We start from the raw sequence: 14,115 nt of genomic DNA, 5'->3' as shown, positions 1-14,115 counted from the left end.
CAGCAGGGTGGTCAAGCACATGTCAAGCAGCCAATAAGCATACGACAAAGTGATTTATATAATTTATTTATTTATTTGAAAAATTTGAGTCCAAAAAATAAAAATGCTAATAGTCAGAAAAGATCACCTCTGTCTTAAAAGCAGCCTCTTTGAAGAGCTTGACAGGTGTGTCAATACGTGGTTGAAAAAGAAATGAGAAGCTGTCCATATGACATGTTTTTAATAGCATTGTTTTCAAATGAAAGCATTATTTGTTTCTTTATTAAAAACTAGCGCAGTGCCTGTAGGAAGTATGTATTCCTATAGAAAAGTGGGAGCTTTGTTGACCATCTTTGTCGAAGCTGACACGTTAGAACGTTCTGCCTTGTGATAATAAAGCAAGAAGTGTCTGTGTGTCTGTCTGTGTCTGTGGATCGCATATTTCTCAGTTCGTGTTTTATTTCATTAATTTATTTCTTCTATCTCTCCCCTGTGAACCCGTAAGAGATAGCCATTGTTTAAGACAGAGAGTGACTCATCTTTGTCGACGATCTTTGATGAAGCTGGCACGTGAGAATGTTCCGCCTTGCGATGATACACCAAGAAGCGTCTGTGTGTCTGTGGCTCGCATATCTCTCAGACTGTTTGGGCATTATTTATTTCTTTAACCTATTTCTTCCGTCTCTCTCCCGTGAACGCGTAAGAGATAGGCATCTGTTTACGGCAGAGTGACATATCTTTGTCGACGATGTTTGTTGAAGCTAGCACGTGAGAACGTTCCGCCTTGTGATAATAAAGCAAGAAGCATCTGTGTGTCTGTCTGTGTGTCTATATGGCTCGCATATCTCTCTGACTGTTTGTGCATTATTTATGTCTTTAACTTATTTCTTCTGTCTCTCCCCCGTGAACGCATTAGAAATAGGCATCTGTTTAACGCAGCGAGTGACTCATCTTTGTCGACGATCTTTGTCAAAGCTGGCGCGCAAGAACGTTCTGCCTTGTGCCAATAATGATGATGACTTCAAAATAAAGTTTTTGAAAATTAATCCCCAAAATTTTCATAATAAAGGATGCACATCATTGTACCATGCGCGAGCAATATCCGAAAGCTGAGGCCGATCTGACAAACAGTCAGAGAGATATGTGAGCCGCATACACACAGAGACAAACACATCTTGCTTTATAGATGGATAAGATTTGATCATTAAAATGTCCTCCCCCTCCCCACCCAAAAAACACATCTTGAACAAGAAGGATCATCTAAAAGTCCATTTGCTCTTGGGTAGAGTTGTAGTCTTCTAACTATCTTCAACTTGGAAGACTGAGAACTTTCATCAACAGATGATATAACACAGGAAGCTAATATGACAGGTGGAACTCTCTGAACATGTTCACTACTTCCACCTGGTGATTGTTATTTCCGTTCCTGCTAGTCAACCTGTGGTACCTAGCAGAAAACAATATAATAGTAAGAAATGTATTTCCTGAAGGGACACAAAACCAAACCCAGTGGACATCGCTGTGATGGAGGAATGCAGGCGATGAAGCCATCAACCTCCTTTGATGGTGTGGAGCACAGCCTGATTGAACTCCCTTTGGAGAATGAACATTTTGTTACATTTTACAGTTGTACTTTGCACCATATCTTTTCCAGGTATTGATCAGTTTAGGATCTACCCTTGCAGTGCATTTACACTTTGGCAGCAAAACAAGCTTCAGTTGTGATTTTTGATCAGTAGTGTTAAATTTAATGTCAAAGTAAATCAAACTGAGTGACCCCAGAAGCAGGAGGTCGTCCTGTCTCTTATCATAGACGAGCTGTTCCTCTGACAGCCAGAATAAATGTCGTAATGACTCAGAAGGTATCCATCATCCCGGGAGTAAATCTGTGGTGTCAGATGTGATTAGGGGTTGGAAGATTCGCTTTCTGCCACAAGTGCTGTGGAGGTCTGACAAATAACCGCGTGATAGTAAGGTCTGCCACTTCACCAACAAGGCAGTGATTGGTGCTGAGACACTGACAGGCAGCAGACAGTGTCAGATACAGCGTTAAGAGATCCACTGACAGATGGGACAGTGGGTCAAATGAGAGCAGGAAGAGATGGAGAGGAGTGATGAGATACACAGAGCGACAGATGGGGATAAAAGCAAGTGTAGTAGAAGGAGGCCAAGAAAAAATGAAAGAGAAAGAAACAACAAATAGAAACAAGGCTGGAGGAAAGAATGGCTCTGGTTTTAGTTTTGTTTTTACCTCAAGTTGCCTTTGTTGGTGGCGTACTTGATGTGGTTGCAGATGTAATTATACATTCCGTGAGATGTTGTGCAGTCTCTAGCGTCAAAAACCTGGTGATCAAATGAAAACATTAAAATGAAAATGATAACATACAGTGAGGAAAATAAGTATTTAAACACCCTGCAATTTTGCAAGTTCTCCCACTTAGAAATCATGGAGGGGTCTTAAATTTTCATCTTAGGTGCATGTCCACTGTGAGAGACATAATCTAAAAAAAAAAAAAAATCCAGAAATCACAATGTATGATTTTTTAAATAATTTATTTGTATGTTACTGCTGCAAATAAGTATTTGAACACCTGTGAAAATCAATGTTAATATTTGGTACAGTAGCCTTTGTTTGCAATTACAGAGGTCAAACATTTCCTGTAGTTTTTCACCAGGTTTTCACACACTGCAGCAGGGATTTTGGTCCACTCCTCCATACAGATCTTCTCCAAATCTTTCAGGTTTGGAGTTTCAGCTCCCTCCAAAGATCTTCTATTGAGTTCAGGTCTGGAGACTGGCCAGGTTACTCCAGGACCTTGAAATGCTTCTTACGGAGCTCCTCCTTAGTTGCCCTGGCTGTGTGTTTGGGGTCATTGTCATGCTGGAAGACCCAGCCATGACCCATCTTCAATGCTCTTACTGAGGGAAGGAGGTTGTTTGCCAAAATCTCGCAATACATGACCCCATCCATCCTCCCTTCAATACAGTGCAGTCGTCCTGTCCCCTTTGCAGAAGAGCACCACCAGAGTATGATGTTTCCACCCCCATGCTTCATGGTTGGGATGGTTTTCTTGGGGTTGTTCTCATCCTCTAAACATGGTAAGTGGAGTTGATTCCAAAAAGCTCTATTCTGGTCTCATCTGACCACATGACCTTCTACCATGCCTCCTCTGGATAATCCAGATGGTCACTGGTGAACTTCAGACGGGCCTGGACATGTGCTGGCTTGAGCAGGGGGACCTTGCTGCCCTGCAGGATTTTAAACCATGACAGCATCATGTGTTACTAATGTAATCTTTGTGACTGTGGTCCCAGCTCTCTTGAGGTCATTGACCAGATCCTCCTGTGTAGTTCTGAGCTTTCTCAGAATCATCCTTACCCCACAAAGTGAGATCTTGCATGGAATCCCAGACCGAGGGAGACTGACAGTCATCTTGTGTTTCTTCCACTTTCTAATAAATAACCATAATAGTTGTTGTCTTCTACCAAGCTGCTTGTCCGGTGGTCCTGTAGTCCATACCAGCATTGTGCAGGTCTACAGATTTGTCCCTGGTGTCCTTAGACAGCACTTTGGTCTTGCTTCGGGCTTCTTAAAGAAAAATTAACAGGTCTGTGAGAGCCAGAATTCTTGCTGGTTGGTAGGGTGTCAAATACTTATTTGCAGCAGTAACATACAATTAAATTATTAAAAAATCATACATTGTGATTTTTTTTTTAGATTATGTCTCTCACTGTGGACATGCACCTAAGATGAAAATTTCAGACCCCTCCATGATTTCTAAGTGGGAGAACTTGCAAAATCGTAGGGTGTTCAAATACTTATTTTCCTCACTGTAGAAGCTCATTCAGTCAGTGTTTAAAATCAACACCAGCATGTTTTTGTGAACCACGCCGTAAACAGTATTCCTCTGGCAATTTGTCTATTTTCTATCTCGTGTATATCTGGCCATATTGCTTGCAAATGTGGGCGTCATGATTCAAACCATTCTTTCTGTAACAACTTGCATCATAAAATATCACACTTTATTCATGATTCTACTTGATCTTATTCGATTACCTTTCATAATTCACAATAACAAATTTAAACTTATACTGATAGAACTTATTCTAAATGCAATTATATAAGCTCTCGATGTACTGGTCAGTCTTTGTTCCTACTCTCACCTATGGTCACGAGGGTTGGGTCATGACTGCAAGAACTAGATCTCAGGTACAAGCAGCTGAAATGGGCTTCCCCAGGAGGGTGGCTGGTGTCTCCCTTAGATATAGGGTGAGAAGTTCGGTTATCAGTGGGGAGCTCGGAGTAGAGTCGCTGCTCCTTCGCGTTGAAAGAAGCCAACTGCAGTGTTTCGGGCATCTGGTAAGGATGCCTCCTGGGCGCCTCCCTAGGGAGGTGTTCCAGGCATGTCCATCTGGGAGGAGACCCCGGGGAAGACCCAGGACTAGGCAGAGAGATTATATCTCCACACTGGCCTGGGAATGCCTCAGTCAGAGGTGGTTAATGGGCACGAGAAAAGGAAGTCTTTGGTCCCCTGCTGGAGCTGTTGCCCCCGTGACCCGAACCCAGAAATGCAGTTGAAAATGAGTGAGAGTGAGATCATTATAATATGTGGTGATATTTATTATATATAAATGGACTGCTTTATTTATTTACTGTACTTTCATGCTCAACACACAGACACACAGACACACACACAGATGCCAGGGTGCTGCCATGCAAGGCGTTCAGCTTCACTTCAGATTTTCCATTTGGAGAGGGATTTGAACCAAGGATCCTGCAGTCACAAACTCAACGCTTTATTATTATTGTTTATTATTATTATTATTATTATTATTATTATTATTATTATTATTATTCATGCAGTCTGTCAAGGCAACGATGACTGTTCCATGTTCATACTCCTCCATTTAACCGTGGTTGTATTTTTTTTCCAAGTGTTTATTTCGATACCTCTCCATTTCATGTTTTTTTGTTGCTGTATCTTTGAATCTAAACTGTGAACTTCTCTGGTTTCTCCTGCCTTTGCACAACTGAGAATACAGTAGCTGCCTAGGTGTTCATGTTCCATTCTCTCCACATGGCCTATCCACCTGAGATTCGTGACTATGAGTAAATTTCCATAGATGGGAGACTGCTCTCTGAAGAATTTCCTGGTTGGGAATCTTGTCCTGCCAGGATATATTCATTGTCTGGCTCAAATTTTGCATCATTATAAGCATGAAGCTCTTCACTTCTGCCCTTAGATGGAACATGTTTCTGCACCACAGCTCTGTAGATTTTACACTTTGCCTGGATGGTGACATGACAGTTTTGCCATGTCTTTTTGAAGTTTCCCAAAGGCTATACTAGCTCGTTCCATTCTAAATGTCAGCTCCTGGTGCAGTCTGGCATTCTCAGCAGCAGTACGACTAAAGTATAAGAAGCTTAGACATCATGAGTGACTCTTTATTAATCTTCACTTCCAATGGTTGGGAAGTTGCAGTCAGGAATTTCAGCATTTTGTAAAGACAGTCTGTTTTTCTGAAATTGATCTTTAAACTGAGCAGTGCTGCTGCTCTGTAGAACTTCTCATCTAAGATATACATCTCTGTAGTGCTATGTGAGACTATCACATTGTCGTCTGCAAAAAGCATTTCCCACGATCGGAAGCTGTGTCCTAGTTTTTACTTTGAAATGGGTGACACTGAGCATAAGACGTTGCATGTCTCCTTGTCTGTAGATGTTACAATAGTATCTTTGACTGCCACCTGGAGCATTGCGCCGAGGTATTTTCAGAAGAGAGTAAGCGCAAGCAAACATCCTTGGTTTACCCCATTTGTCACCTCAAAGCCATCTGATTGATTGTTACTCATTAATACATTAGCCTGCACACCAGTGTGTAGTGATAGTGTCAGGCTGACAAATTTATCAGGGCAGCCATATTTCTTGAGAACACACCAGAGTCCTTGATGTGATACAGCGTCAAAAGCTTTACTGAAGTCTATAATAATATAATATTATAATAATAATTAATATAAAGCAGCATGTTCTGTTCTATACACTTCTCTTGCACCTGATGAAGACAGAAGATCATGACCATTGTATTCTTCCACGAGTCTTGGGGTAGCACATTTAGAGAGATGAGGGCATTTAATCAGTTCAAAAGTGTATGAGACCAAATCTTCGTTACTATGGAGAGCAGAGACATACCATACCACAATAATTTGAGTCCTTCCTGTCACCTTTTTTAAAGATGGGTGTTATACTTGCATCTTTCCAGTCTTGGGGTACTTGATCTGAATCACAGATCAAAACGTGGTAAGTCAAGTCTGGTAATGACAAAGTCAATCAGGTGCCAGTGGTTTGATCTAGGGTCCATCCAGTTGGCCCTGAAAATCGCGGTAGTAATCACCCATTAATTTTCTGAGCAGAATGCAAGTGGTTAATTTCGGGTTCAAATCCCACCCCTGCCACATTTCTCCATGTAATGTGGAGTTGCGTCAGGAAGGGCATCCGGCGTAAAACGTGCCAATTCAACATGCAGATCCACCTTTGCTGTGGTGACCTCGAGTGCAAATAAGGGAGCAGCCGAAGGGACTTACTAATGCAAGTAGTAGTTCCCCATTTGACTTGCACTTACAGATGCCTTCGTAGCCAATAACTCTAGGCCATTTGTCAGCGTCAATTCCAATTCATGCATTCAACATCAAGCATTAGCTGTAGAACTCCTACTTTAATTGCTCAGGGTTGGTAATGTAGGTGCATACAGGCTGATATTGGTGGCATATAACCTGTTCTACAGTGGCAGTCTTAAGCTTATGATGCAGTCACTGATAGGTATTGGTTCTTGCTCCATCTTCTCAACTATGTTGTTCTTGAAGGCAAGTCTCCCTTTGATACACTATATGTATGTTGTAGCAGCTCAGCCCCATAGCTACTAGAGCAGTCTGCCTTTCAGATCTTCATGATCCAGGCATGTCTCGAAGTGTTCATATATTCCATCCAGCTAGATATAAAGCTTTTGTCAGTTTCTTCTTCTTTGCTTGCATCTTGTCATAGTTGTCACTGGCCCCCAGAGTGGGAGGTGACCAATGGGAGCTTTGTTATCCTGGGTGACATTCAAGCAGGTATGATACAAGTTCCTTTCAATCAACAACATGAAACTAATTGCAAATTGTTTGGAAGTGCTGCTTGCTTTTGCAATTACGAACAACACTATCTTGACAGAGCAATGATGTAGCCCAGTGGCAAGGACAGACATATTGATATCAGTGGCTGCAACAGTTGTTGAATGGAAGATAGGTTTCTTTGGGTGATATCATAGATCACCTGATTAGGCTTGCATATTGGTCGCTGTCTCACCAGGAGTTCATCCTGGTGAGACAGATGAACTCCTGTCTAACGAGCATTCTGACAGTTAGTGTGACTCAGGGGTGTTGACTCATTTAAACTAACATATTCATCCTGCTGTAACCAGGTTTCTGTAAGGCAGAATAAATCAATATGTTCAATTATTATATCATTTACTAACAGGGACTTAGAAGAGAGAGACCTAATATTTAATAAACCACATTTAACTGTTTTAGTCTGTGGTGCAGTTGAAGGTGCTATATTATTTTTTCTTTTTGAATTTTTATGCTTAAATAGATTTTTACTGGTTGTTGGTGGTCTGGGAGCAGGCACCGTCTCTACGGGGATGGGGTATTGGGGGGATGGCAGGGGGAGAGAAGCTGCAGAGAGGTGTGTAAGACTACAACTCTGCTTCCTGGTCCCAACCCTGGATAGTCACGGTTTGGAGGGTTTAATAAAATTGGCCAGATTTCTAGAAATGAGAGCTGCTCCATCCAAAGTGGGATGGATGCCATCTCTCCTAACAAGACCAGGTTTTCCCCCAGAAGCTTTGCCAATTATCTATGAAGCCCACCTCATTTTTTGGACATCACTCAGACAGCCAGCAATTCAAGGAGAACATGCGGCTAAACATGTCACTCCCGGTCCGATTGGGGAGGGGCCCAGAGAAAACTACAGAGTCCGACATTGTTTTTGCAAAGTTACACACCGATTCAATGTTAATTTTAGTGACCTCCGATTGGCGTAACCGGGTGTCATTATTGCCGACGTGAATTACAATCTTACCAATTTACGCTTAGCCTTAGCCAGCAGTTTCAAATTTCCTTCAATGTCACCTGCTCTGGCCCCCGGAAGTCGTGTGTCGCTAACTTCACATTTCTCAAAACAGAGTTGCCAATAACCAGAGTTTGTTCTTTGGCGGGTGTGTCGCCGAGTGGGGAAAAAACAGTTAGAGATGTGAACAGGTTGGTGGTGTACAGGGGGCTTCTGTTTAGGACTATGCTTCCTCCTCACAGTCACCCAGCCGGCCTGCTTTCCCGGCTGCTCGGGATCTGCTGGGGACAGCTAATGGCGGCTAAGCTACCTTGGTCTGCACCAACTACAGGGGCCTGGCTAGCTGTAGGATTTTCCAAGGTGCGGAGCCGAATCTCCAATTCACCCAGCCTGGCCTCCAAAGCTACGAATAAGCTACTACAAGTACCATTACTGCTAAAGGAGGCCGAGGAATAGCTAAACATTTCACACCCAGAGCAGAAAAGTGCGGGAGAGACAGGAGAAGCCGCCATGCTAAACCAGCTAAGAGCTAGTAGATGCGCTAAGCTAGCGGATTCCTAAAAACACACAAAGTGAATAATGTGTAAATAATTTAGAGGTGATTCAGCAGAAGGAGTGATTTAGTTAAGGCACGTGAAGATTACACTGTGAAACAAATCGTTATCTAGTTATCTAGATCAATCTAACTACGCAGATTAAACAGCTAACAGATACAGCAAAGCACCGCTGTGCTCCGGAACAGGAAGTGATACAATACCGCAGTGAGAGCCAACCACCAGTAGAGGCAAGCAAGAGTCAGAAATAGCAACTCACTCACTCACTCACTTACTCACTCACTCACTCACTCACTCCAATTAAGGGTCACGCGGGGGCTGGAGCCAGTCCCAGCAGTCACAGGGCATGAGGAGGGGTACACCCTGGTCAAGATGCCAGTCCGTCACAGGGCTACATATAGACAAACAAGTACATTCACACCCACATGCACACCTACAATTTGGATGTGGGAGGAAGCTGGAGCACCTGGAGGGAACCCACACAAACACGGGGATAACATGTAAACTCCACACATGCCCTTAAATTTTAATCATCTAATTACAAATACTAGTACTCCTATTGCTACTTCTCCTACTGCTACTACGTCACTTGTCAACAAATATGTTCAAGTTGAGGTGTTATTATTCAACCACATGCACAGTGTAGGCAGTGTTAAAATTGTCAAGAAATAATTTTAAATAATCACATTTTTTATTGAAAAATACAAATACAGGACAGAAAGAGATTCATGTATGTCCATTGTACGGTGGTTCACTTACGTACATCCTGCACATCCCTTATCAGATCATTTTCTGTGCTTGTTTTTCAACACACGTGATTTTTTTTTATTATTATTTTTTGACCATATTCACAGCTTTCATATTGTACAGATGGTCGTCTCCTGTGGAACCAGCTCCCAATTCAGATCAGGGAGACAGATACCCTCTCTACTTTTAAGATTAGGCTTAAAACTTTCCTTTTCGCTAAGGCTTATAGTTAGGGCTGGATCGGGTGACCCTGGACTATCCCTTGGTTATGCTGCTTTAGACGTAGACTGTGGGGGGGTTCCCATGATGCACTGTTTCTTTCCTCTTTTTGCTCTGTATGCATCACTCCGCATTTAATCATTAGTGATCGATCTCTGCCCCCCTCCACAGCATGTCTTTTTCCTGGTTCTTTCCCTCAGCCCCAACCAGTCTCAGCAGAAGACTGCCCCTCCCTGAGCCTGGTTCTGCTGGAGGTTTCTTCCTGTTAAGAGGGAGTTTTTCCTTCCCACTGTTGCCAAGTGCTTGCTCACAGGGGGTCGTTTTGACCGTTGGGGTTTTTCATAATTATTGTATGGCCTTGCCTTACAATATAAAGCGCCTTGGGGCAACTGTTTGTTGTGATTTGGCGCTATATAAAAAAATAAAAAAATAAAAAAAAAAGTTGAGTTGAGTTGAGTTGAGTTAGATAATAACACATCAACTTGAATATCATTTTTGCCAAATGAAGACATGAAGCACCAAACAAGATCTTCTTCTTTGTCTTTCGGCTGTTCCCGTTAGGGGTCGCCACAGCAGATCAGTCATTTCCATCTCACCCTGTCCTCTGTATCTTTCTCTGTCACACCAACCACCTGCATGTCCTCCCTCAGCACATCCATAAACCTCCTCTTTGGCCTCCGTATTCTCCTCCTGCCTGGTGGCTCCATCCTCAGCATCCTTCTCCCTATATACCCTGGGTCCCTCCTCTGCACATGTCCAAACCATCTCAATCTTACCTCTCTGACTTTGTCTCCAAAACCGTCCCACCTGAGCTGTCCCTCTGATATGTTCATTCCTAATCTTGTCCATTCTTGTCACTCCCAAAGAGAATCTCAACATCTTCAGCTCTGCCACCTCCAGCTCTGCCTCCTGTCTTTTTGTTAGTGCCACTGTCTCTAAACCATACAACATAGCTGGTCTCACTACTGTTTTGTAAACTTTCCCCTTCACTCTTGCTGATATTCTTCGGTCACAAATCACTCCTGCCACCTTTCTCCACCCACTCCACCCTGCCTGCACTCTCTTCTTCACCTCTCTACCACACTCTCCATTACTTTGAACAGTTGACCCCAAATATTTAAACTCATCTACTTTCACCACTTCTACTCCTTGTAACTGCACTATTCCACTGGGCTCCCTCTCATTCACACACATGTACTCAGTCTTGCTTCTACTGACTTTCATTCCCCTTCTCTCCAAAGCATATCTCCACTTCATCAGACTAGACTCAACTTGCTCTCTACTCTCACTACAGATCACAATGTCATCTGCAAACATCATAGTCCATGGGGACTCCTGTCTGATCTCATCCGTCAACCTGTCCATCACCACTGCAAACAAGAAAGGACTCAAAGCTGATCCTTGGTGTAATCCCACCTCCACCTTGAATGAGTCTGTCATTCCGACTGCGCATCTCACCGCTGTCACACTATTCTTGTACATGTCCTGCACTACCCTAACATACTTCTCTGCCACTCCAGACTTCCTCATACAATACCACAACTCTTCTCTTGGCAACCCTATCATAAGCTTTTCTAAGTCCACAAACACACAATGTAACTCTTTCTGTCCTTCTCTGTACTTTTCCAACAGTATTCTCAGAGCAAACATTGCATCTGTAGTGCTCTTTCTCGGCATGAAACCATATTGCTGCTCACAGATCTTCACCTGTTTTCTAAGCCTAGCTTCTACTACTCTTTCCCATAACTTCATGCTGTGGCTGATCAGCTTTATGCCTCTGTAATTACTGCAGCTCTGCACATCACCCTTGTTCTTGAAAATAGGAACCAGCACACTTCGTCTCCACTCCTCAGGCATGCTCTCACTTTCCAAGATTTTATTAAACAATCTGGTTAGAAACTCTACTGCCATCTCTCCTAGACATTTCCATGCCTCCACTGGAATGTCATCTGGACCAACTGCCTTTCCACTCTTCATCCTCTTCATAGCAGCCCTCACTTCTTCCTTGCTAATCTCTTGTACTTCCTGATTTACTCTCACCACATCATCCAGTCTTTTCTCTCGCTCATTTTCTTTATTCATCAACTCTTCAAAATATTCCCTCCACCTTCTCAACACACACTCCTCACTTGTCAGCACATTACCATGTGCATCTTTTACCACCCTAACCTGCTGCACATCCTTTCCAGCTCTGTCCCTTTGTCTGGCCAATCGGTACAAGTCCTTTTCTCCTTCCTTACTATTCAACTTCTTGTACAGCTCGCAATATGCCTTTTCTTTTGCTTTTGCCACTTCTCTTTTCGCCTTACGCCACATTTCTCCTTACGCCCACTCCTGTCTACTTTCTTCATCTCTCCGACTATCCCAAAACTTTTTCGCCAACCTCTTTCTCCTTATGCTTTCCTGGACCTCTTCATTCCACCACCAAGTCTCTTTGTCTTCCTTCCACTGTTCAGATGTCATACCCAGTATTGTCCTAGCTGTCTCCCTCACCACATCTGCAGTACCTTTCCAGTTGTCCAAAATTGCTTCCCCTCCAACCAGTGCCTCTCTCACCTGCTCGCTAAATTTCACACAACAGTCTTCCTCCTTCAGCTTCCACCATCTGATCCTTTGTTGAGCTCTCACTCTCTTCTTCTTCTTTACCTCTAAAGTCATCCTACAAACAATCATCCTATGCTGTCTAGTGACACTCTCTCCTGCTACCACCTTACAGTCTGTGATTTCTTTTAGCTTGCATCTCCTATAAAGAATGTAGTCCACCTGTGTGCACCTTCCTCCACTCTTATATGTTACCCTGTGCTCCTCCCTTTTCTTAAAGTAGGTATTCACCACAGCCATTTCCATCCTTTTAGCAAAATCAACTACCAACTGTCCTTCCCCATTCCTATCCTTGATATCATATATACCCATTACTTCCTCATCACCTCTGTTCCCTTCACCAACATGCCCATTGAAGTCTGCTCCTATCACCACTCTTTCATGCTTGGGCACACTCTCCACCACCTCATCTAACACACTCCAGAAATCTTCTTTCTCCTTCATCTCACAACCTACCTGTGGGGCATATGCACTGATGATATTCATCATCACCCCTTCAGTTTCCAACTTCACACTCATCACCCTGTCAGACACTCGCTTAACCTCCAACACACTTTTAACATACTCTTCCTTTAAAATGACCCCAACTCCATTTCTCTTCCTGTCCTCACCATGGTACAACAACTTGTACCCACCACCGATGCTCCTGCTCTTACTTCCCTTCCACTTGGTCTCTTGCACACACAATATGTCTACCTTTCTCCTCTCCATCATATCAGCCAGCTCTCTCCCTTTACCAGTCATACTACCAACATTCAAAGTCCCCACTCTCATTTCCACCCTCCTCTTCTTCGTCATCTTCGTCCAGCAGCAGCCCAATTTCCACCGGCACCCTGTTGGGCAATAGCACCGGTGGCGGACGTTGTTAACCCGGGCCGCGACCAATCCGGTATGGGAATTCGATTCTGAGTCTGCATAGTTCGGTTGGCTTGTTTTACGCCGGATGCCCTTCCTGACGCAACCCTCCTCATTTATCCGGGCTTGGGACCGGCACTCAGAATGTACTGGCTCCACACCCCATGTGGCTGAGTTAAGCACCAAACAAGATACATATAAAAATGCACACAATGCAAAACTGTACAATGCTTGTTGCATTGTCAGCTTGGTTTCATCCTAAGGTGTCTGCATCTTGACATTTCTGACATTTTTGTCTGTATTTGAATGGGAAAAAATGCCATTGTTAAAGCCACTAAAACAATTCCTACCCATAACACTTGCATGGATCAACTATAACAGTGGAAAAAGTAAAAGTAACCCATTCATAGAAGGGGCATCATGCATGGATTTCTATGCTGCTGCTGAAGGTCAACTCCCAATGACAAACAATGCTAGAATGTTGATAATGCTGATACTAATATATTGGAATTGTTTATTACCTGTAGTTTGGACCACTGGATCCTCCCTACACATCGGGCAGCATTCCTCCATGCATGTTTAGCTCCATAAATCAGCTCATTATCTTTCAGCTGATATGTTCCTGAAGCATCAATCTCCTTGGTCATCTCCTCCAACCTGTCTTCATGGGCCTTCGAACCATATCTGAAAGATTGATGGGTACACCAGTGCAAGAGAGTAAAGATCACACAAATAGGAAATAAAAATGTTCACAGGACCTGAAACCTCTCACAACTATAAGCAAGTACATTCATAGTGCTGGTTGTAGCCAAATTAATGACAAGGGTTGCATCACGAAGGGCATATAATGTAAAACCAAATCAAATATTCAGATGTTGGACAGTAGGCCACTGGCAGAAATACTAGTGGAAGGAGGGAAGGCATGTCAAGATGCAGCGAGAAAGGAGAAAGGGTAGAAATGTGGAAGAGAGGGTCAAATATTGGAATGCTGGCACTACGACAGGTAGTGGGAGACAACTGGTTAATAACGTCGCAACACAATGCATTATCACACAA

At 43.2% G+C, this 14,115-nt stretch overlaps 1 protein-coding gene across 1 annotated transcript in view; it reads right to left on the bottom strand.

The window, feature by feature from the left end:
- nos1 (nitric oxide synthase 1 (neuronal)) overlaps positions 1–14,115 on the bottom strand; it is a 158,387-nt gene that overhangs the window by 86,285 nt on the left and 57,987 nt on the right. Inside the window, 2 exon segments of the mRNA XM_034170884.1 lie at positions 2,231–2,322; positions 13,581–13,743. Of these exon segments, the coding sequence (XP_034026775.1) occupies positions 2,231–2,322; positions 13,581–13,743 (255 nt within the window).

The sequence above is a fragment of the Thalassophryne amazonica genome, chromosome 5 (assembly GCF_902500255.1).
Source record: "Thalassophryne amazonica chromosome 5, fThaAma1.1, whole genome shotgun sequence".
In the NCBI taxonomy this organism is placed as follows: Eukaryota; Metazoa; Chordata; class Actinopteri; order Batrachoidiformes; family Batrachoididae; genus Thalassophryne; species Thalassophryne amazonica.
The sequence above is the reverse complement of the archived record's forward strand: the minus strand, read 5'-3'. Positions and strand labels throughout refer to the sequence as shown.